Source organism: Acomys minous, assembly GCF_964271855.1.
Source record: "Acomys minous genome assembly, chromosome: 7".
Taxonomy (NCBI): Eukaryota; Metazoa; Chordata; class Mammalia; order Rodentia; family Muridae; genus Acomys; species Acomys minous.
Window position 1 is genome coordinate 1,561,678 of NC_140488.1, and position 23,162 is coordinate 1,584,839.

A 23,162-nucleotide genomic window follows, 5' to 3' on the forward strand; every position below is an offset into this window, starting at 1 on the left:
TCACTCCAAGACACTGGTATTCGGTCCCCACTTTATTAAGAAACAAACAGACAGTCTTTCCCATTCAGGACCTTCTAGGAGGATCACAAGTAGACAGGCTGAGATGTGGGCCTTGCCCCAGCATCTCTGTCCTGCCATGGGGGGGGGGGGGTGAGCGCTATAGCACCTAGCAGAAGGGGAGAGTGGCTCCCACAAGGTGGCAGAAGTTGCTGGCTTTCCTTCTAGGCACTGAGAGCTAGGGCTAAAAGCAGCTCAGCTGCTACTGCCCCCAGCTGCAGCAGGACCTAAGGATTAAGCCAGGGGTGCTGAAGGCAGTCGGCAGCACTGGCCCGCTTCTCAGGGATGTACTCCATCATGGGCAACAGGAAAGCACTGAACTGTGTCGCTTGCTCCAGGGGCCACTCGTACTTCTCCATGAGCACCTCATAGAGGCCCCAATGCTTGAGGTTGTGGATGTGCCGCAGTTCTCCTAGATTGTGGGCAACATTAGACAGTGGCCCCAGGTAGGCTGGCTCCTAGTGTTCTCTCTTATCAGAACCAAGGTCCTCTGCTCTCCTAGCCCTTTACTTAAGCCTCACCTCTACGGTTGAAGAATTCCCGTGAATAGCGGCCTGAGAGAGCAAAAGCTGGGGGGATGTCTCCCAGAAGCTCCACAATATGAGCAATGTGGTCTGTAGGCAAAGAAAGGGTTGGGAATTGGGAGGGGGCAGCTGGAGGTCCTGAAGCCAAGGCCAGTGTCTGCTTCCCTTACCCTCATCACGACTGTAGTCTTCTCCAGAGTGAGGCTCAAACAGGTAGTCACCAGTGGCCAGCTCGAAGGCCTGGAAGGAAGGGGAGAAGTGAGGCTGTGGCAGGTGGCTGGTCCGAGGCATGGCGGCAGCTGGACTAGCATACCATGCACGCTGTGCTCCAGATGTCAGCTGGGGGGCCATACTCAGCACCAATCAGCACCTCCACAGCCCTGTACTGGCGAGTCTGAATGTCCTCGGTGAAGTGCTTGTGCTGGAGGAAAAGGGAGCCCTTGGGAACAGGAGCCTGCTCCTAGGCCAGCCTGCCCCACAGCCCACTCCTGCTTTTTGTCCAACCACCTGCACTCCATGGAGCTCACTCTGCTCTTTTAGGTTTGGTTTGGTTTTTTGAGACAGGGTTTCTCCGTGTGTATCCTTGGCTCTGGACTCGTGTTTTGTAGACCAGGCTGGCATCGAACTCAGAGAGATCCTCCTGCCTCTGCCTCCTGAGTGCTGTGATTACAGGCATGAGCCATCTTAGAGTTCCTCAGTTGTCCCAGGAGGGACTATCTAGGTGACCTGAGGATAGCCCCCCTAGTGGCCCCTGACCATTACCATAGGCACAATTCTGGCCTAGTAGGACTCTGCTGCTTGGAGACAGCAAGAACCAGCTCTCAGCTACACTCAAGGAGACAGGCCTAGGGTAGGGCTCCTTAAGACCAAGCACCCTGTCATCTCAAGGTGCTCAGCATACCACCCAGCAGGCGTTGCCAAGGTCTGCGATCTTGATCTTGATCTTGTCTGCATTTTGGGGCTCCAGGGGGTTCACCAGGAGGTTGGAAGCGCCAAATGGTACTGAGGAAAAGATAAAGACTGCTTTGCCCCTGTTCTTCTTGGTCCTGCCTATCCACTCCCCACTGTTCCCTACACTTACTGCTAGGAGACAGGAGACCTCCAGTCTCACGCTGGTTGGATGAGCCTGAGAGGATGGAGCAGGAAGCCATGGAGAACAGGGACCCTGAGAAACCTGAGGTCTGTGAGCTGGGACTAAGGCTGCGGTCACCCCCAGGCACGGGGGAAGAGGAGGCTGGAGAGGGGCCAGCCCTGGTGCCCTCTGGGTGGCAGCCCGAAGAAGAGGTGGAGCCGCTGCCCTGCTCTATTCTGGAGCTGGAGTCTGGGGAGGAGGGACAGAAGGGTACATGAGAGGAGGCCAGCAGCCCACATGCATGCCTAGTGGCCCAGTGCCCTCTCTGGCCCCTCACCCTCAGCCTGTACTGCGGCCTCCATGGCCTCCAGCCTCTGCAGGTCTCTCAACCTTTCTTCCAGCAGCCGCTTCTGTTGTTTCCTTTTGCGCCTCATCTTCTTCCTCTTGTTTTTGGACAGCTTACCAGTCTGCCACCAGAGTCAGGGTCACTCCTCAGGTTCCCCTGCCCTACCCTGGGCCCCAGAATTAACTCCCATGGGTCTCAGAATATAGATGCTACTACCTTCTGTCTCAGCCTGAGTTCCAGCCCCTCATCCATTTCTCTGCCTCTCCCCCTACCCCTACTCCCTAAAGCTTTGTGGTTTGGGGAGAGCCTGGTGGGTCCACCCTAAACTGCTCCTAGTCTACCCCCACCCCTAGATGAAGCCACCTGAAGTAGCCATTCGGGGAAGGCATAGTATCTTCCCATTGCGGTGGTAGTGGGCCCAGTGGCCACAAGAGGCAGTTTGAAGCATATGGCCCACTCTGTGTAATGACTCTCTTCTCAGGTACCTAACTGTTGAGAGGCGGGACAGGTGTGGCTGAGGTGCCAGGCTCTGAGGACATGGCCTCATCTAGCTTGGACAGGAAGAGGAGACAGGGAAAGAGGTGGTGCCACAACTTACCAAGACCTCCTGGGGGGCGGCGCTGACTGGGGGTGGGGTTGAGGAGAGAAAAAGGAATAGTAATTCAGGCAGGGATTGAGGTCCAGAGTCTTGGTGCCAGTCCCCACACGTGCTCTTGGTACCTGTGGAGCGGGAAGGGGGCTGGGCCCCTGACTGCTGCCACTCTGTGGCTTCAGCAGCCAGGCGCCTGATGTAGGCATCTCCAACACACAGTAGGATGTTTTCAGGCTTGATGTCCGTGTGGATGATCTTGCACTTAGTATGGAGGTAATCCAGACCATGCAGCACCTGGCAAAAGTTGTAGCTGAACCCCAGCAGCCACACCCAAGCAAGCTGGGCAGCCTGGGGCAGCACCTACCTGCCTAACGATGCTCTTAACACAGGGCACAGGCAGACCCTGGTAGTTGGACTTGATGATCCACTTGAGGAGCTGGTGGCCCAGGACCTCTAGCACCATGCATACGTCTGGACCTGGAGTGAAGGACAGCCAGTACCACACAGCTAAAAGCACAGGCTTCCCTACCCTCCTTCATGGGCGAGCTTCTAGGCTCGAGGAGTGCAGAGGTCAGGGAAGCAGGGCTTTCTCTGAACCATCTTGGTGGCTACCACTGTCCCAGTTAATTATTTATAGTGTTTCTGTCACTGTCGAAGACATGCCAGTTGGGATGATACCTCTAGTTATTTCTACAGATGCCTCAGCCTTACTCTTCTGCCCATGTATTCCACAAAAGGCCTGAGAAGTAGCCTTTTATATTTGTGGGTCACTCAGCAGCATCCACAAATAATCATTACCTGTGTTCCCCCTACTCAGAAACATAAATGCCAAAAGGGGTGGGTTGTTTCATGGGCTATCTCTGCAAGGGTTGCATCCATGGTGCAGACCAGACGTTCTAAGGCCCTTTGACTGCCATATCGCTCACTCTGCAAAGGATACGGACTCCATTAACTCCTGAGATCCTGAAGTCATCAATGAGCTGAACAATGGTCTCTCTTTTGGGGTCACTAGGGTCACTGTCTCGTACCTGGAACAAATGGCAGTGAGCCACAGATGACTCCAACCTTCTCCTCAGCAGCTGATCTGTTCAGCTCCCCTGAAGCACTTCTGGCCCCCTTTCCCAACCCAGCTGGGGCCCACTTGAAGAGAGGCAGCTGCCTCTTTCAGGCCTCTGCCCTCTGGGTCCTCTTACTTGGCAGAGCCAGCTGGAGCCTGTTCCTCTGGGAGCCCCGCCCCACTCTGCAGGGCTCCAGCAGGCCCTGCAACCACATTGCCAGGCCTAACGCAGTTGCAAGAGCTGGGAAGAGTAGGGGAGGTGCCTCACACATTTCAGGAGCTTGATCTCATCCACGGCTGTCTCTGTGTAATGCCCTGCGCTCTTCACTACTTTCAGGGCCACGAAACGCTTGCGCCTGTAATATGGAGACCCTCATAGGCTCCCTGCCCTTGCCAGAGTCAACATGGTCACAGTGGTGGCCTCAACCAAACCCACAGGCAGATCCCAGCCACTCACTGAATATCCCAGCAGAGCCAGACAGTAGAGAAGTGGCCCCAGCCTAGCTTGCGTACCACGTGGTACCGCCCATTGAACAAATCGCCGATCTTCACCGGATAGTAACCACCTGCAGAAGGAAGCCGGCAGGTCAGAGTAGGCTATCTCTCCTCTAGCCCTCAAGATAGCCCAGGCCTGCTGGACATCTGTCCCATGTGGGCCTAGCCTCTGGGCACCTTCTTCCTTGTAAGCTGTCCTGAACCCTGCAGTGCCAATCTGGCTGGCCACACGCAGCCAAGGCCAGGCCTTACCCTTGCAATAGTCCTTGGGGTCTTCCTGCTCTTCATCGTCAGAGCCCAGGAGTCCCTTTAGCAACCGAGGTGCTGGTGTGGCTGGAGCTAATTCAGAGCCTGAGGACTCGGGCCCACAGGAAGTCTGAGAGCTGTGGGTAAAGAGGTGGGACTCAGGCAGTGAGCTCACAAGGTACAAGGGACCCCAGTCTCCCCAGCCTGGGCATACCTGCTGCTGCTGCTGCCACCACAGTCCACAGCACCACTACCACCGGCACTGGCACTCATCCTGGTGTCGCAGCCCAAGCCCTGGTGCACTGGACCGCTGTTCCTGTGGGGCCCAACTGTGGCCAGTGCATTTATAGCTTCTGCTGCTGATCTCACCCGCCTTTATAAATAGCCTCCCAGCTGCTCAGCTCTGGACAAGGTATGCAGCCCAGGGAGGGGGGAGTATACTGATGGCAGCCCTGGAGGGCCCAGCCCCTAGACTCCCCGCCTCCTTTCACCCACACTCTACAGACAGGGCCACCAAGCTGGGGTGATGGTAGTGCCTCAGTCCCTAGGCTGATTCCCTATAGTCCAGGACCAGCCAAGGAAGACATCTACATGGAGATGGAGCGGCCTGCAGCTCCTGCACCCTACGGCTGTGGGCAGAGCCTTATGAAACAATGTAATTGACATAGTGACCAGGTCCTTAGACAGAACTCTGCAGGGCACTTGGTTTATTCTTGAACTTCCCATTTAATCCGTGGAAGTTTTCTTTTGGAGGTGATCCCCACCAATCCCATCTGAACCCCATTCTCTACTCATTCTCAGTCCTGGTTCCACAGTAACTCTCAGATCTCCTCCCCATACAGGTGGGAGCCCAGATCTCCCCTACATGTGGCTGAACACAGGCGAGAGCCTAAGGCAACTCATTTCTCCAATCAGAGGCAGCAGGTCCCTCAGATCACCACTGACTTGTGTAGTGTTCCCTGGCTCCAGAGCTGGCCATCCCTGATTTACTGTCTCCACCCACCATTGCAGGTTCCTGATGTGGGCCAGCTCTGCCATGTTCACCAGGAAAACAAAACAACCACAGTTGCTCCCCATAAGCTAGACAGTGACCAAGGGATCCTGTGTATCCTGAGGTACCAGGAAGTGTTGAGTCTGCAGAAGCAGGCAGAGCAGTACAAGTACACTGGAGACTGCTACAGAATGCTAAGGCCTGGGAAAACAACTGAGAACCTCATCTGGAGGCTACGGGTGTTGCTGGGGAGTTCCAGAAAAGTGGACAAGTGCTTTTGCTCTTTAGAAAGCCCATTCTGCTGGGTGTGGTGGCCTTTAATCCCAGCACTCCGGGAGGCAGGGGTAGATGGATCACTGTGAGTTCAAGGTCAGCCTGGTCTACAAAGCGAGTGCAGGACAGCCAAGGCTACACAGTGAAGCCCTGTCTCGAAAAACAAAACAAAACGCTCACTCTGGAACTTGAAAAGGTCTATTTAGTTGGTAGTGACATAAACCAGTTGTGATGGAACGTGCCTGTAATCTCAGTACTCAGGAGGATCAAAAGTTCAAGGTTATCCCCAGCTACATAGCAAGTTTGAGGCTAGACTGAGATCCATGAGCTCCTATCTTCAAAAACCAAAATGAACCTGGGCAGTGGTGGCACACACCTCCCAGCACTGGGGAGGCAGAGGAAGGTGGGTCTTGGTGACTTTGAGGCCAGCCTGGTCTAAAATGCAGGTCCAGGACAGCCAGGGCTGCATGAAGAAACCCTGTCTCAGAAAAAATAAAAACAGCAAAAACAAAAATGGGCAGGAAAGATGGCTCAGTGGTTTAGAATACTGGCTGGTATTGTCCAAGTTCAATTCCCAGCACCCACATAATAGGGTACAACATGTCTACAACTCCAGTTCCCAGACGATCTGTCACCCTCTTCTGGCCTTCCTGGATACCAGGCACACAAAGGGTATACAGATGTACATGTGATCAAAACATCCATATACATATAATTAAAAAAAAACAAAGAAGAATGAGAGTGTAAAAGAGAACCTACTCTAATTACTTTTAGATGAGAATAAAGGTCAAAAGTGAAGCTAGGGGGCTGGAGAGATGGCTCAGAGGTTAAGAGCACAGACTGCTCTTCCAAAGGTCCTGAGTTCAATTCCCAGCACCCACATGGTGGCTCACAGCCATCTATAATGTGATCTGGCGCCCTCTGCTGGCCTGCAGGTGCATATGCAGATAGAGCACTGTATACATAATAATAAATAAATCTTTAAAAATAAATGAAGCTAGGAGGCCAGCCAGAAACTTCTGACTGAAGTTCCTGCTGAGGTGAGAGACATGAGTTGGGGTTGTAGGGGAACCCTGTAGCTCTAGGATGCCACTTCTCCAATACTAGGGGTCACTCCTCAGACATTCCTAGGTTCTTCACAGGACTTCTTTCCAAGCCTTTCTTCTGTTCACCTTTGCCCTTGCGGAAAGATGAGCTAACTAGGACTTTGGTGCTTGGCCCTGCGCCTCCTTTCCTGGCCTCCCAGGCCCTCCGGGAAGCTATTCCTGCCCCAGTTCTTTCTTATCCTAGGACTCATGCCTCTCATCTCAGCCCCAGGGAGTACTGAGAGTGGACACTTGGCAGGAAAACACAGGAGCAGCAGATTGAGATTGTTTTTTAAAAGATATGTTTCTATTTTATTTCCAGATGTGATTTTCCAGCAAGCAAATAAATACAGTGGAAAAGACAGTGGGGATCATTATAAATTAGAAAGAAGCCAGCTGGGTGGCAGTAGGCACTCTATCGCCTCGCTGAGCCCTCCTCAGTCACTGCTTGCTCAGGGTCATACGGCACTTTGGTGGCAGATCCTGCTCAGTGGTCTATAAGCTGGCAGGTCTCGGGTGACTGCTGTGGCCCTAGTTCACAGGTCAGTCACTTTGTTCTCCACCAGGGCAGCGATCTGTTGCAGGCGGCAAGCCAGCTGCATCTTCTGGGCCACAGGGTCCTCCTCCAGGGCACTGATAATCTGTCAGGGCAGCAGAGTGTACCTGCTTGAAACCCCACCCCTCTGTCCATCACTCCTTTTTTCCATCTCAACAAGGGCCTGGGGTAATAGAGGAGAGGTTCTTCCGGAGACCTGCCCAGGGGAAAGCCAAGACCATCTCCCAGCCAGGTCTCTTCCAGCACAGGATGTCTCCTGTCCTTTCTTCCCTCTGTCTGGATTGGGCTACCCCAACCCCATCCACTTCCCCCCCCCTCCTCCCCATCAGGGAGGTTCCATGGGTGATTGTCTTGGCTACCCCTCCAAGTGCCTGCCTTCTTCCCTCAAGAATGCTCTGGCCTCACCTGGTCATAATACCTGTGGATGTGGTTGTAAAGTTCTCGAAGAGCCTCCAGACAGTGGGGAGCAGAGGTATAGTTCTATGGGCAGCATGTGGGGGGGGGGCAATGAGTCTCTTATCCCAGACCTCAAAACCCAAAGTTCACCACTTCTGCTCTGCCAGTTACTTTCCCCTAAATGTGGAGGGCTGGGTCCCCTGGGCCGTTCCTCACCCCAGAGAGTTCAGCCAGGGTTGAGTTCATCTCCTGATAGCTCGCTGGCGAGCTCTGGCGAATGTCTGCATAGTACCTAGAGAAGTCGGCGGGGTTAGGGGCCTGCATCTCCGATCCCCAGCCCCAAAGGCTCTGATACCTACTTTTCCACCATCTGCTTGTACCGAGGGATCTCCCGGGCGTAGAGCAGTTTGTTCACTGGGGAGTCCTACTCCAGGTAGAGGAGGTGACAGGTGTAAACAGGGAGGTAGGAGAACCACCTACACCACCATCTCCTACCCCCACCACGGTATCCCTCTCAGAACCCAGGCTCTGCGCTTCTATTTGCCTCTGGTACCCTGTTTCTGCCCTTACCCGGCCCACTTTATGCTCCGAGACCATGCAGGAGTCGATGAAGGTCTGTGCAATGACAGCCAAGATGGCATCCTCATTGTCTGACACTTGCACATCAAAGATGAGCTGTGGGTTCTTCAAGGCATTCACCCAGAACCGCAGCAGTAGGCTGGGGACACAGGTCAGGTGTGGGGATGAGGCCTGGCCTGCCAGTGTGGCCTCTTCCCCTTGTACTCCAGCTCCCGACCCCTCTACATGGATGTCTGTCCTGGAGCTGGGGACCTAGGCAGCTGTATAAAGCCTGAGTTCCTATCCTGGACTCACTATCCTGTCATAATGTCCTCGTGCCTCTGAAATTCAGTAGACCATCCACACAGTGGGAAGGAGAGGGGGCAACAGGGAAGGTACCTGTTTGTCTTCCAAATGTGCAGGGTCTCTGGATCCTCAATGCCGTGTTTCTCAGCCAGCTCATCCAGGAAGTCAAATAGGTACTTAACAGCAATAGGCACAGGGCGATTCATGCTAAGAATGGCCTGGAAGGTGTCATCCACAAACTTCTGCAAGGTGCCCTGCAGGTCAGTCATGAAGAGCCTATGAAGGCAGGGTGTAAAGGGCACTACTCCCTGCCTCATCAAAACCACACTTCCTTCCAAGTTCAGTCACAATTCTGTGACAACCCTGCTCTACTGCCTGGCTTCTCTGGCTGCACCAACCTTCATTGAAAGTAATCGAGTGAGATAGATTTCAGGGATGGCCTTGGCTCGTGCCCGCTCTCGCTCCCGTTCCCGGAGGCTGCTGCGCCGCACTTTGGCCCCTTCTGGCTCCTCAGTGGCCTTCACCAGGTGCCAGAGCCGAACTCCACCCTCCTCACCATCTTCCAGCATGGGAGTGTCTAAGAGCACAGAAGCCCGGCCTCAGTCCCACACTCCTGCCACACTATGCATCCCATAGTTCTCTTGGGATGGGGTGAGAAAAAAAGCAAGGAGGGAGAAGGTAGGGGACAAGTGAGAGATGGCTCAGGAAGTTGCTCAGCCTGACATCCCATGCTTCCAGAATTTCCACACCTTGGTTCAGCCTGGGGATTTGGCTATGCCACTGGCAGGGAGGAGTAGGAAACCAAAATAAGGCAGACTGGGTGGCCAGGACTTCTGTGGGCCCAGCCTGGGGCTCTAGTGAATCTACTGGGCCACCCGAGCAGCACTGGGGCTCCTGGCAGGTGGGAATGTCTGGACCAAGGAACTCACTTTCTCCAGAGGGGCAGCCAGTCTGGCCCAGACTCTGGGAGACAGTGTTACCATTGTGCAGCTGAGGAATGAGGACCACGGTTGCTCCATCTGGGACCTGCAGGCAGGGAATGAGAACACAGACGGATCCTGGAGGCAGCCCCTGCCCCATCCACCCTGTCCTGTTGCCTCCCACTAGCACCTTGTAGTGTTGTAGGGTGTTGAGTCTCTTCCAGTGGTTTTGAGTCACAGAGGTCAAGTCCTCATCTGACAGGGTTAGGTGACCAGCTAGGCCTGAGCGCCACTCTGGAGGGACCAGAGAAGCCCATAAGCCCACAGCAATAGCTGAGCGGCTGCAGGTGTGGGAGGAGCAGTAAGTGACCAGGGAGTATGGCTGGCCTTCTCACCAAGGTCTAGGGAGTGCACTGAAGGCCTCTGGGAAAAGGGGGTTCCCTTGTAGACTTGATCCAACACCTTCTCCTTGACTTGGGTGATGGTATCTGTGTCAAGCACTCGGGCTGGCACTCGATGCATGTCGCTGTTTCCTGCTGCCCCACAAGCCCCAGGTCCCACCAGGGCCATCAGGGTCAGGGGCCGGAACTCCACATCCTCTCGTAGCAAGTGGCTATCATTCAGAGTTCGTTTTGCCTTGCCTGTCACAGCGTCCACAGGGCCCTTGTCCACCTGGTACTTGATGGCCCGGAAGAGCATGTACAATGGCTCGCCAGCTACTTCCTGCAACCGTTAAGATGGGCCAGCTATTGGCCAAAGGCCTAGTGGACCCAGCAAGGCCCAGCAGAGGGCACGGTGGGACTTAGAGGGGCAGTTAGCAGCCTACAGCAAGGATAAGCAAAAGCCAGCACAGGCCCCTCAGCGGCCCCCAGCCAGCTCCCGTCAGCTGGAGAAGGGGCACCATGCATTTCCTTTCCAGCACTCTCATGCCGTGGGCCTCTCATGAGTCCCTGGAGCAGAACAAAGGATCTCATGACCTTCATCAGAGGGCCCACCCTAAGGCTCAGCCAGAGGTTTGGTTGGAGGGGGTGGGATCTGGGGATCAGTTATGGAGAGCACAAGCAGGCAGAAGTTCTTAAATGCTGGGGAAGGATGCAGGACAATGCCCCTCACCTTCAAGAAGGCGTAGAGACAGATGGATAGCCAGTTGGTGAGCAGCTTCTCTACCATGGTCTCTGTCCTGTAAGGAAGAGGCCCCAGGACCCTGGTGAGTGAGGAAAGCCCTCAACTCCTCTGTGACCCCACCCCTGCAGTTCCTGGCTCCTGACCTCAGGACCTGATCCCACTCACCATGTATTAGGAATAGGTCAGAGGTGAGCCCCTGCCCCTGCCCCTGCCCCCACATCCAGGTCAAGGCAAACCTGCGTAACATGAGCTTGGGGTTCTTGTGCACGTAATGGGCTGCTAGGTCACCAAGCAGAGTTCTCATGATGTCTGTCAAGTACTCAAGCTTGCTGTGCAGAGCCAGGGAGAGCAGTGAAGCCACATGGCAGCGGTCCCTCTGGGAGAAGCCTGGCTGCTCCTCTAAGGTGTGGATGAACTAGACGGGGAGTTGGCATTCATTCCACAGAGCCCCGAGCCCGCCCTCTTCTTCTTTTTAAAAATGGCTTCCCTCCCCCTTTCTGGTTTTTGTTGGTTGGTTGGTTGGTTTTGTTTTGTTTTGTTTTTGAGACAGGGTTTCTCTGTGTAACCTTGGCTGTGCTGGACTACCTTTGTAGACCAGGCTGGCATTAAAATCAGAGATCCACCTGCCTCTGCCTCCCGAGTGCTGGGACTACAGGTGTGTACCACCACACCCTACCTGCCTCCCTCTTTCTATGACCATGTCTTTACCTGGGTCTGGCCAGTACCCAGTCCCACCCCCAGCCAGCTGAGGCTCCCCTGTCCCCTGGCCTGCCTGTCCCCACCATCCATGTGGCTCTCACTGTAAGAAGGAAGAGCTTGCTGTTGAGCAAATTGGAGAGTTGTGTGAGACCCTGGCGCACGGTGGCACGGCGACCCTCTTCCCCAGGCCCTTCGAGCCCTGGCTGCAGTGGACAGCCACCATGGCCAGGGAAGAAGGCGCGCTCAGCATATGTTCGATAATCCAGGAACGGTATTCCACTGGCCTCTAGGTCACTGGTGAGGTCTGTCATCTCGGTCATGAGATCTGTAGGCCAGGACCCATTAAGCTGTAGGTTCAGGCCTGGTGGATGCCCTGTCCTGCCACCTGTACCCGCCGCCCCACACACACACCTGTGAACTCCTTGCGGCACTGGTCACCCACACCAGTCTCCAGGTTCTCCAATTGCACCAGCACCTTCTGATAGTCTCGCAGGGCCTGCTTGCTCTTGTGCCTGGAGCCAGAGGCCAGCTATCAGCCACAGGCCGAGATCAGGTTGGCCACTGGCCTAGGGCTTGCCGTGGGAAGTTTGCCCACATGTGCTGAAGAGGGAGCACACTCACCTGTACATGAGGGTGAGGAGGAGCACTGCAGCAATCAGTACGGCAGCACCCATGCCTAGGCCCACCTGGGCCTCCACAGGAAAGGCTGACATCATGGGCTCTGCTTCGTACTGGACAGGGCCCAGAGCCAGGCGCACATTGCCCATCTGCACCTGGGGGAGCAGAGTTCCTCAGCATGGGCCTGTAGCCCATGGCCCATCCACCGGGGGCGGGGCACATACTCACCACAAATTGTGGTAGGGTGCCTGAACCATTGGTGGGCTGAGGGGCTTGTGGGGGTGGCTCGCAGTACAAGTGAGTAAGTGTCAGTGTCTTCACCAGGCACTCTCCATCGCCAATGTGCACCCGCACCTCCTCCTTGCTGATCCCCAGATTGAGACCCTCACCCTGGGATGCAGAGCAGGAGCCTGAGCCTGTGGGAGCACACCCCTGACCCCACGCCACCCTCCTTAGGATGATGAGTGCCCAGGCAGTGCCTAGCTGGTGGCATTCTTACCTCCACATCCAGGACATGTCCTGGCTTGAGGCGGTATGGATGAGTGGTCCCCTCATGAGTAAGTGGAGCCAGGCGAGGGTTAGGCTGGTACAGGAATCCCTGGCCCCCACTAGCACTGGCAAAGTCTACTTGCATGTTGTCTAGGGAAAAGAAGACTCGCTTTGGGAGGGTCCCATCTGGCACAGCTGGACTGTGGCACAGGAGGAGGCTGGATGAGTTGACAGAGCACAGGGTGGAGCACTGCAGGGGGCAGGGAAGCAGATCAGTGACCTTCCCTGCCCCCTCACTAAGCATTCCCGGGGGTTAGCCCTGTTCTCCGCTAGAGACTCACCTGAAGCAAGCCACTCTCAAGCTGGATACAGGTCTGAGGATCTGCAGCAGGGCCACCACAGCTCCTCCTTGGATTCACATCCTGGACCTGGGCCCCCAAAGCCTTTGCCTGGGCCTCAGCCTCCAGCCACACAGACAGCAAGGGCTGCCATACGACATCTAAGCCTGTACCTCTGACTCGAATCACTCGTCCACCCCTATGCCAGGATTGAAGTCAAAAGAGTTGAGAGGACCTTGGGTAGTTCAGCCCTTGTACCCCATTTTTCCAGTGGCTCACTGCAGGTTGGCCAAGTACTCACCCCCGGAAGCTGACACTAGGCTCTGCTGCAACCAGTTGGGGGTTGGCAGTGTATCGAAAGGGGGTGGTGAGCAATTTGCGCTCAACATGACCAAAGACTACAAGGACCACTGCTTCTTTTGGCTCAGCTTGGGGCATGGTGTGGCATATGATGGCTTCAGGACACACAGGCTCCTGGCTGCAGAGGAGGGGATGTTCTTACTTGGGGCTCAGCCCTAGTGAGAGGCGCAGTCCTCCAGGGAGAGGCCCACTTGCTTCTCTCAGCAGGGGCAAAGGTTACTAGGGAAAGGCACATTAGGAATTCTCTTAGAATTTCAAGGAAGCCTTGAATCCACCGCCCTATTGTATAAGAGGGTCCTTCGGTTCACAGTGCCTAGGTCTGGAGCAGGTGAGTTAGGTTGCATACTCACATGGGGCAAGGTTGGTCACCCACAAAGGCACTGACGTTGCCTCCTGTCTGGAGGTACTGTCCATGGATGGTGAGCTGAGTGCCCCCTGCCTGGGGCCCCCACTGAGGATTCAGGCTCAGCAGGACAGGGTCCTGGGGAACAGGGTAGGCTGGGGTAGACACTGAGCCCGTCTTCAAGGCCCTCTAGCTTTAAGGAGCTAGTTGGTCTCTTGCACAGGGGCCTCAGTCAAGTGCACCCGCCTTCTTGAACTGCCATACCTTTTCCCCTTTGGTTCTGCCTAGACTAGCTCACTCCTGTCTACCCCTGCCTTTGCTACCACCTTCATCCCTCTTGAGCAGTTTATACCCGGGACCTCCTAAACTCTAAGCTCTAGGATCCAATCATCAACCTAGGGCACTGCAGCAGAACTTGCCCTAATCCACCGCTGCCTCCTACTGTCACCCTGGGCTTTCTACTCCACAGCGGTCTGACCATGTGCCCAGGGCTCAGGCCAACATCTGGAGGTATCCCTACTTTTTCTATATCCCCTACCAGGGCTGCAACAAGTTTTGTGTATTCTCCACCCTGGCTGTCTGCTGTTTTTCATTCTGTACTGCCTGCCTGCCTCCTAGACAGCTGCCAGTAACAGTGTCCTTGTCATCACAACACTGCTCCCAGCTCACTCTCCACTAAGATCATGTAGCTTCCTTCTTGGACACAGCAGCAGTGCTTCCTGCTTCTCTTTTTTCGGGGGGGGGTTGGGGGTTTCAAGATAGCATTTCTTGGGGCTGGAGAGATGGCTCAGAGGTTAAGAGCACTGGCTGCTCTTCCAGAGGTCCTGAGTTCTATTTCCAGCAACCATATGGTGGCTCACAACCATCTATAATGAGATCTGGTGCCCTCTTCTGGCAGGCAGGTGTACGTGCAGACAGAGCACTGTATACATAATAAATAAATAAATAGATAGATAAATAAATAAATCTTTAAAAAAAAAAAAGGAAAAAAAAAGCTTTTCTCTGTGTAGCCCCGGCTGTCCTGGAACTCACTCTGTAGACTAGGCTCGCCTTGAACTCAGAGATCTAACTGCCTCTGCCTCCCAAGTTCTGGAGTTAAAGGCTTGTGCCACCACAGCCTGGCTCTGCTGCTCTTGGATTCAGTTTGACATCTTTAGTCTTCCCTTCCACCATACCCTGCATTAGGACCACCTTAGGGGAGTTACTGACCTGGTAGGTGAAGTGCTGAGTCGAGATACCAGGAGGACGACTCTTAATGGCCACTTGGACTGGCCCAGCAGTGCCATTGGGAGCAGGAGATGTTACACACACAATCCTAGTAAAGCAAGGTCCAGTAGCTGCCCAAGCCCTGGGGGATGCTGGGGCAGCCTGCCAGGGGCTGCCTGGAGCCTGTTCCTCCTTTGCCGCTTGTTTCCCTTTTGTGCTCTGACCCAGGGCCTCACGTTTCCTAGCTACAATCCTCCCCTCCCTCTGGGTGACCAGCTTCTGGAGGCTTACTCTGGATAGCATCCCTCTGCTCCCCAGCCTGCTGAGGTGCCTTACCGGGCAGAGATGCGATAGAGAGACGGGTCAGGGTTGCAGGGCCGGCCAGCTACAGTCACAGCATTTCGCACATCATTAAAGGCCTGGCCCAGGTTGGAACCCAGGATGGTGATGGCCAAGCCACCTTCTGGGGGACCAGTCAGGGGTTCAATCTGTAGCAGAGAAAGATGGTAAATAGGATCCCCCAAACTGGCATCCCACTCTACAGTGTAGGTGCCCAATCAGCCAAATACTGAACAATGTCTGGACCAAACTACTAGGGCTTGCTATGGGGGAGTATTGGACAGTGGAGGCAGGACCCTTGGGGAGTGGAAAAGCTAGGATCTACAGGGGCAGAGTCTTACCACATCAATGCTGGGTGTAGGGCATAGCTGTTCCACAGCACCTGGTGGGCACAGTGGCCCATAGCGGCAGCCAGGCTGGCCATCACCACACCACAAACAGCTTAGGCTCCCATTGGCTGCCTGGCAGTGGCTGCAGTCAGGGTGGCCCATGGCACAGTCATATAGAGTAACTAGGGAAAGTGGGGCAGCATGCTGAGCTACTACCCATGAGCCGCACATCCTGCCCCGCCCCTCCACCTGCCTTGTTACCTCAGAGCTCACCATGAAGATCACCAGCATTGTCCAGCCGCTGGCTCTCACCCCTGGTTACGTAGATGGGCACTGGGAGCTCCCACCGGGACATAGAGGGGTGGAACTGTGGGCAGAGGGCAAGGTCAGGCTTGACCCCTGATTTGGGGCATCTCTGCCTCCTGCTTCCTTAGAATGGGTGTGATTGTTCTTTGCATCTCTAAGGGGAACCAAGGCTGCAGGCACCCTGCTGCTGGCACAGAGTGGGCTTTTGTAAGTAATGGTAAGAGGAAGGAGAGACTGGGCAGAGCTGTGTGCGTGCATGCGTGTGTGTGTGTGTGTGTGTGTGTGTGTGTGTGTGTGTGTGTGTTTGAGTGGAAGGGAGCTGCCTAAGACACCAAGCAGCCTTTCACCTGCTGGGCCTGGCAGTGAATAAGGCCAGAGTCCCTGGATGTCTCCTGCAGGTAGGCAGGTAGCTTCTCCAGCTTGCCAGACAGCTCTAGCCAGCAGTAGTACAAGGCAGGCAGCCCCTGGAAGGTATGGAGGCCATAATGTTAGTCATGTGGACACTGTCTACTCTCCCATTGTACCCCCAACCACCTGACTACTCACTCGGAAATAGTGAAGGTTCTGAATGCGCAGGGCTACGTGGCTCTCCCAGCCCACATGCACCAACTGGGAACTTGCTAGGCCCTCAACCTGGGGGCAAGCCCCTGGACCACGATCCTGGATGGACACCTAGGGAAAGGACAGCCTTAGCTCTTCAAAATTGCATGGAACCACTCCCAGGTGGCTCTGGTACTGTCCTGCCAGAATAGCTTTCTGGATTGATCAAGTGCAAGGAGGTTTGTATGTCAGTCACACCCACCTCCTGGACACTGTAGACAGTCTTCTCGCCCTCAGGGCAGTGCTCTCCATATACACAGTGACTACTCTGGGGACACCAGTGGCACCGCCACAGGCTGCTCACACAAGTGCGGCACCTAGAAGAGCAGAGGTGTTCCTAGGCTGGGTGCCATCTCAGATTCCACCCTTACCCATCAGTAGCCAGGCCCAGGGACTCACGGGGCAGCCACTTCCAAGGCCTGAACAGCACTGCAGTCATAGAAGGAGAATGTAGTGGCAGCCACAACCACATCCTCAAACATCAGGGCCAGGGGCAAAGTGACATGATCTGGAAGGGGACAGTGGTGGCAGAGGTCTCGTAGCTCCTGCCCACTCCAGTTCTACCCTGGAATCCCTACCCAAGGGTCCACTCACCTAAGCCTGGAGGGTTAGGTGGCACCTGATCTTGAGGAGGGGTGACACAGACCACATGGGGACCTTCCACCTGACCTAGAGTGTCATAGTCCCCAAAGGCACAATGGAAGTATTCATCCATGGCCAGGCTGGGCAGCCGAGGAACAGACAGAGTGACCTATGACACATGAGAGAACAGCAAGGCGCTGGATCTAGAGCAGAGTGCTGGAAGTGCCATGCTGGGGCTGTGGGCAGAGGCAGCCGGGGCGGAAATGAACAGGCAGCAGCTGACACTGGGCTTCACCTGGCCTTGTTCCTGGCGGGGGTGCTGGGCTGGCAGCAGGCTCTGGACGTGAAGGCAGTGGTTGTCTTCATAGCTCCACAGCCACTGGCTTGGCTGGGCCGCCCGTCTACACTCACCCCTCCGAGTACACCTGCCAGACACGAGCCCATTGACTCATCTCGTGAGTCTCAGGTCTCCTGACATGGGGTTAGGAGGATGGCGTGGCTGGAGCGCAGTAGGAAGAATGAAGGGAAGAAGGGCTTCATGGCTTTAACTATGAGTAAGAGGATAACACTGGCTTCCTTCCTTCTTTCCTTTTCTTTCTTTCTTTCTTTTTTATTGTTTGAGACAGGGTTTCTTTGTTTTTAGCCCTGGCTGTCCTGACTCTCTCTGTAGACCAGGCTGGCCTTGAACTCACAGAGATCTGCCTGCCTCTCCCTCCCTGAGTGATGGGATTACAGGTGTGCGCCACCACCTCTGGGCCCCTTCCTTCTTTCCTTTCTCTCTTCTTCCCCTCTTTCACCCCTCCCCCTCTCTCCTTTCCTTCCTTCATGTATTCCTCCTTCCTTCCTTTCTCTCTCTTTCCCTCTCTTTCAAAAGGGCTCATGTATACTTAAACTGTAGCTGAAGATGACCTTAGATTTCTAGTCTTCCTGCCTCTACCTCCCAAGTGCTAGGATTACAGGTATTTACCACCATGCTTAGCTTTTTCGTAGTAGGAGTTGAACCCAGTTGAGTGAATGCCAGGCAAGCTCCCCACTAACTGAGCTATATACCCAGCCTACACCTCAGGTTTTCATTAAGAAGTCGTGGGATGACAGCCCCGGCTGGAGGAAAGCTGCAATAAGCCAAGGAATACCAGCAGCAAGTCCTGGGCCCTGGGAGAGATGTCAGAGGCCTGGGCTGAGGTAGGAATGAGAGAGCAACAGTGATCCAATGAGCTGAAATGGTGTTAAGGAGCTCAACAACAGAGCCAAGTTGGCCTCTTGGCACACCTCTAGCTGCTTCCATGGACAGCTTCTTGGTCCCCTGTTGGTTCAAGCCTGGGCCCATGCTCACCTGCCCTGAAGGATGCACCAGCCACACAGCGGGTCCCTGGCCTGGAGGCAGGTGGTGCAGTTAGGGAATTGAGGACAAGCTGCCACAAGTATCCGGTCTACCTGGATAGGCAGTGAGCCAGAGGTAAAGGTGGTCACAAAGATTACGGTCACTTAGACACATCCCGTCCAGCCCGGAGACCAGAGACAGGGCTTACCTGCTGGGCAGTCAGGACATAGAGGTGGTCCCCATTGCTGTCTACCAGCAGGTCTGGGCTGATGGCTGAGCCTGGGGACCCCACTTGCTGGGTATGGTATATGTGGCCTTGGGAGCTGTTTAGGAAGACCTGGGCACGGGCACAAAGATAGCTCTTGACTACCCAGCTCTCTTGATGGCTTCTGGCTGGCCATTAAAGGTACATGCAGGCCAGGCAGCGGTGGCACACGCCTTTAATCCCAGAACTTGGGAGGCAGAGGCAGGTGGATCTTCGTGAGTCTGAGGCCAGCCTGGTCTACAGAGCAAGTTCCAGCACAACTAGAGCTGTTACACAGAGAAACCCTGTCTCAAAAAACAAACAAACAAAAAACCAAAGGAAGGCACATGCTTTCCTGGCTCCTTTACAGGGCTATCGAGACTCTCAGGAAGTAGCCTGTTTCTTCAGAACCAGATTCCCTCCTGATAGGCCATCAAAGCAGAGCATGCCATTTTCTCCCATACATGACTCTCAAGGTTAAGCCATTCTCCAGGAAGTAACAAGGCTAGCGCAACAGAAGCACCCTAGCTAAGGCTCTTGAATACCAGGTCATTCTGCCACATGCAAAGGGCAGCTATAAAGACAAGAAGGTCACTGGGAAGCAGGTTTTGCCTTAGAGAGACTCTTGTCCAGGCTAGTTCTGAGCATCAGGTCCTCTGAGCCTACCTACAATCATCCCACACACCTTCAGCAGTTAGGAAAGGCACAGCTGCTTCCAGAGGTTCCTGGATAGTTTCTCATTTGGGGACCACAGCAGGAGCTGGGTCCTACCAGATGCCCAGGTGCAATGAGGCTTTATGACACACTGGTGAGGCATAGCTGATAGATGGAGTATCCTGAAGCTTGCCTGAGCCACAGGAAGCAGGGCCACCTTAACAAGCAGCAAAGCCAGGTCTGAAAGTGTGAAGATCATCCTAAAACACCCCCACTGGTCAGGATCTCACCTTATGTAGCTGGCCCTGGGTATCACCCAGGAAGGCTATCGTGTGCCCATCTGTGTGGAGAGCAGCCACTGCACTGATGGGCTGTCCCAGCTGCAGCAGAGGCTGAGCCTCCAGGGGTTGGAGGCCTGCGATGGGGCTGGGGGTATGTTCGTCACCACAGGGGTATGACTCAGGGGAGTCCTAGATAGACAAAGTGTAGAGAATCAATTTCCAGGAGGAGATGGGCAGGCCCTCCCCTGGGAGTAGACCCCACAGACAGTGAGAAAAGAGTTGGGAAGAATTGGAGGCCAGAGCATCCTGGCCAGGAGGGTCTGGAAGGCTGGTCCCCAAGCCTCACAACATCACAAACTTGTCCCACAGAGAAACAGAGATAGAATGAAACAGGCTGAGAGTAAGGTTGGAGCTTGGAGACAGAGCCGTCTACTATCTACTGACATACCCAGCTAAGAGGTGAGCCAGTAGCTACTCCTGGAGAGTGCTGCATCCCCATCACAGAGGGAGAGGGCTGGCAAAGCAGGGCAAGGCACAGAAAAGGAAGACAGAACCCCCGGTCAAAAATTGGGAGTCAAGCTCTCACCACTCACAGGAGGCAAGGTGACGCAACGGGATGTGACACCATACTCCACAGTGGCTTCTTCCATGCCGTTGGGACCCTGACCACCAGTGGTATAGCAAAGTCGCCTGGCCTGTTCCATACTCCTGTCCAGGTCAGCTAAGGGAAAGGCACACAGGGCTGCCTGCTCCTGACTTGTGCCTGCCGCAAATGCACCTAGCAAGGTGTCCGGAGCAAGGAGGAAGGCAGCCTGGATAAGGCCCTGGCCATGGCAGGCAAGGGGCACTTCCACATAAGAGTAAAGGTTGACGTCTCCCAGGCAGACGCGAGCTACATAGGAGCGATATTCAGCCTGGGCCCGGGCCCCACGGCGTCGGAAGACAAAGTAGGCAGAGTGGGCGTCAGAAAAAGCTCCTACATAGGTATTGTTATAGTCGGAAAAATCACCCACCACGAGCCTTCCCAGACCTTCGCTGGAGAAAGGCTGTGGTCCAGCCAGCTGGCGCACAGTTAGGGGTGGCACTCCTGCTGACAGCTTTCCTGCCAGGCCTCTGGCCACCAGCAGGAGGTCTTGGCCTGGCAAGGGCACCACGAGGCCTACTGTGGTCACTCCCGGAGTATTGGCAGCCACAAACTGCCCATCACCAGGGTCCTCAGCCTGGTACAACACCTGAGACACATTACCAAGGCGACGCTTCTCACACACACCCTGCCTCACTTGCCCACAAGCCACCAGCTCCTGTGCCCTGCTGCTCACCAGCAAGAGCTGGTTGACATTGTCAGTGAGCTGGGCCTGTGGGCACTCAGCCAGGTCACGGAAAGGCACACAATCAGGACTGTCGACGACAGGGCCAGTGACAGCCACAGACTCCATCTTCAGCTCAGGGCTGAGTTGGAAGAGCCGATTCACAGCACCCACGTAGAGTGTGCCCTGGCTTGGTGCCAGGACTAGGTGGTTGAAGCTGGTGTTGGGTACAGAGAAGCGATGGGCTCTGGTCAAGGGCAGCAGCGGCGGCAGCAGCAGCAGAAAGTGGAGGCTGAAGGAAGGCCAGGGAGCCATCACAGGAGCCTGGAGGAAGTCAGTCAGCATGAGGCATGATGAGAAAATGCTGAAACACTCCAGTCTCCACTTCCCGGCAGAAGTAGGCAAGGGAGAGGATGGCAGCTAAACTGGGAAAGAAACATGGTGAGAGGAAGGGCAAAAGAGGCTGGGGGAGGGGGAAGGGAGAGAGGGAAAGGGAAGGACAGAAAGAAACAGATGGGACTCAGAGGGAGGCAGCCAGGGAGAGGACAGAAAGGACAAAGAAAGCGTCTTAGAACCGGAGAAAGAGATAGGATGAGGATGAGGGCACACGCAAGGGAAGGATGCTCTCATCTTCTGCCTTATATGCATCTAGACTAGAAAGAATACAGATCCTGGGAAGTCACATGGGGCTGGACGTGGCGGCGCACACCTTTAATCCCAGCACTCGGGAGGCAGAGGCAGGGGGATCTCTGTGAGTTCGAGGCCAGCCTGATCTACAAAGTGAGTCCAGGACAGCCAGGGCTACGCAGGGAAACCCTGTCTTGAAACCCAGCCCCCCAAAAAAGAGAAGTCACATGGGCATGACAAAAGGACTCTGAGTGACAGAGGGGCAGGAAAGGGGAGGGACATGGAAGAAAGTCACGTCTGCAGGGCAAGTGGGTATGTCACTTAAACAAAGAGAAACAAGAAGCAACATGCTGTCAAGAAAAGCTAGCTCAAGCCTGGCATGGTGGCGCACGTCTTTAATCCCAGCACTTGGGAGGCAAAGACAGGTGGATCGCTGTGAGTTCAAGGCCAACCTGGTCTACAAAGTGAGTCCAGGACAGCCAAGGCTAACACAGAGAAACCCTGTCTCGAAAAAAACAAAAAAACAAAAAAAAAAAACCAAAAAAACAAAACAACAACAACAACAAAACCAAAACCAAAACACACACACACACAAAAAACCAACAAAAAAAGAAAAGTCAGCTCATCATGTGTAAGGCAGGATACCCATGGCAAAAGGAAACCCACTCTAGGCAGTCAGAGTCAGCTTAATAGACAAGACAGCCAAGGAGAGCTGTGGCTTCCGGCCAAGCTGCAGCCAGACACAGGCATACTACCCCTGCCCCCCAAAAAACCTAATAATGAACAGGTGGCCAGGGTAGGAGAGCTTTGAGTCAGCCTGGAGGGTGCTGGGGAACTCTGAGTAACCAGGAAGCAGCTCAGGGTATGAGAGTGACAGACCCCAGCAGCTAGAGTCTGTGGACACCTAGCTCTAGAAGGGTCTTTAGTGTAGGAGCACTGAGGAGGAAAGCCATGAGAGAAAGGACAGAGAGAGCGCTACTGAAGTGGGGGACAGGAAGTGAGAAAGCAGGACAGAGGTAAGTGGCTCCAGGTGTGAGTGGAGAGCCCCCCTGAGTCTGAGGCGCTGAGGACAAGGGCCAGCCCCCAGCTCTCCTCCAAGAGCAGTCAGCAGCAGCCCCTGACCAACTGCCTAACTAGGTGACAGTCAGATGAATTTGACCCTGAGTAGAGCTCTAGAAAGAGGGCCAGCGCTGGTGACAGATCCTGAACTGAGCTGGGATCTGCCCAGCTAGCCATGTGGGCATGTGCCAGCCAGAAGCCACCCACTGCCACTCAGAAAGATCCCCCTTCCCCTTATCTTGAGAGCGCAGACAGGAAAGACAGTTTCCTCTAGTGCCCATGGATCTCTGTGACAGAGCTGAGTGCATGTAATGGGGGGAGATGGTGTCGTTAGCAAAGAAGGCGGAGGGCTGCCCTGTGCCCTAGCCCCGGCAAATTTATCCCTGGCTGCATCTCTCAGGGACATCTTTGGGGACATAGGGCCCAGACACTTACCACCACTACAGCGTGCAGAAATGGGGTCTCCTCACATCAGCTGCCTCGGGGCAGTGGCAACAGGCACAAGATGGCTGTGGGGGCATTGTCCTGAGTGGGAGGGAGACAGTCGAGGCTCAGCCCCATTCATACTGGCCCTGGGGGAGGAAGGAGGCAGGGGAGGGGACAAGGGCCTGGCGACCGGGCTCCACCACAGCTGGCAGCTTTGTCAATAGTGGCCTGGCCAAGGCAGCCCTGCCTCCACCCCAACAATGTCCCCTCTGTCCAGAGGCTCAGGCCAGGGACCCGCTATCTGGTGTTCTTACCCCCACCCGGGCTGTTCTAGCCAAGGGGCTCCCTGCCACTCCCCAGTTTCCAGGGAGACACCCCCTGGGATGTCAAGACAAAGAGACCGGGTTTCCTTGAGCCAATTCTTCCCATGTGGCC

The 23,162-nt window shown here is 54.9% G+C and overlaps 1 protein-coding gene across 9 annotated transcripts; it reads right to left on the reverse strand.

The window, feature by feature from the left end:
* Positions 1–8: 8 nt before the first annotated feature.
* Positions 9–22,861, reverse strand: LOC311601568 (SRSF protein kinase 3). Of its 9 annotated transcripts, XM_084789058.1 has the most exons (48): positions 22,737–22,861; positions 19,902–21,040; positions 19,318–19,497; positions 18,338–18,466; positions 18,142–18,242; positions 17,104–17,233; positions 16,821–16,977; positions 16,626–16,734; positions 16,429–16,543; positions 16,173–16,298; positions 15,974–16,090; positions 15,594–15,687; positions 15,333–15,502; positions 14,989–15,140; positions 14,656–14,761; positions 13,454–13,584; positions 13,045–13,221; positions 12,747–12,942; positions 12,416–12,655; positions 12,145–12,306; positions 11,920–12,071; positions 11,710–11,810; positions 11,400–11,623; positions 10,836–11,014; positions 10,588–10,654; positions 10,116–10,197; positions 9,870–9,962; positions 9,665–9,768; positions 9,484–9,580; positions 8,953–9,131; positions 8,648–8,808; positions 8,261–8,408; positions 8,050–8,114; positions 7,907–7,982; positions 7,713–7,774; positions 4,396–4,526; positions 4,106–4,214; positions 3,917–4,004; positions 3,532–3,619; positions 2,956–3,062; positions 2,598–2,885; positions 1,991–2,120; positions 1,663–1,902; positions 1,483–1,583; positions 895–1,002; positions 752–821; positions 579–671; positions 15–469 (listed from the first exon to the last, which is right to left on the reverse strand). In XM_084789058.1, exons 2-48 carry the CDS (start codon positions 20,958–20,960, stop codon positions 285–287), a joined length of 7,179 nt encoding a protein of 2,392 aa, XP_084645184.1. In that variant the 5' UTR covers positions 20,961–21,040; positions 22,737–22,861; the 3' UTR covers positions 15–284. The 9 variants fall into 9 exon arrangements, with proteins under 9 accessions (XP_084645188.1, XP_084645189.1, XP_084645190.1 ...); XM_084789057.1 differs by having other exon boundaries at positions 9,870–10,197; positions 11,920–12,065; XM_084789056.1 differs by having other exon boundaries at positions 9,870–10,197.
* Between the last annotated feature and the right edge of the window lie 301 nt (positions 22,862–23,162).

What these genes read in the sequence shown, in the direction of transcription:
- LOC311601568 (XM_084789056.1), bottom strand. Translation starts at nt 20,960, where the DNA reads ATGCTGACTGACTTCCTCCAGGCTCCTGTGATGGCTCCCTGGCCTTCC. An exon ending in GACATGTCCTGGATGTGGAG is followed by an intron (nt 12,307 to 12,415) that starts GTAAGAATGCCA and finishes TCTGCATCCCAG; the next exon opens with GGTGAGGGTCTCAATCTGGG. An exon ending in TTGGCAACGCCTGCTGGGTG is followed by an intron (nt 1,003 to 1,482) that starts GTATGCTGAGCA and finishes CTTTTCCTCCAG; the next exon opens with CACAAGCACTTCACCGAGGA.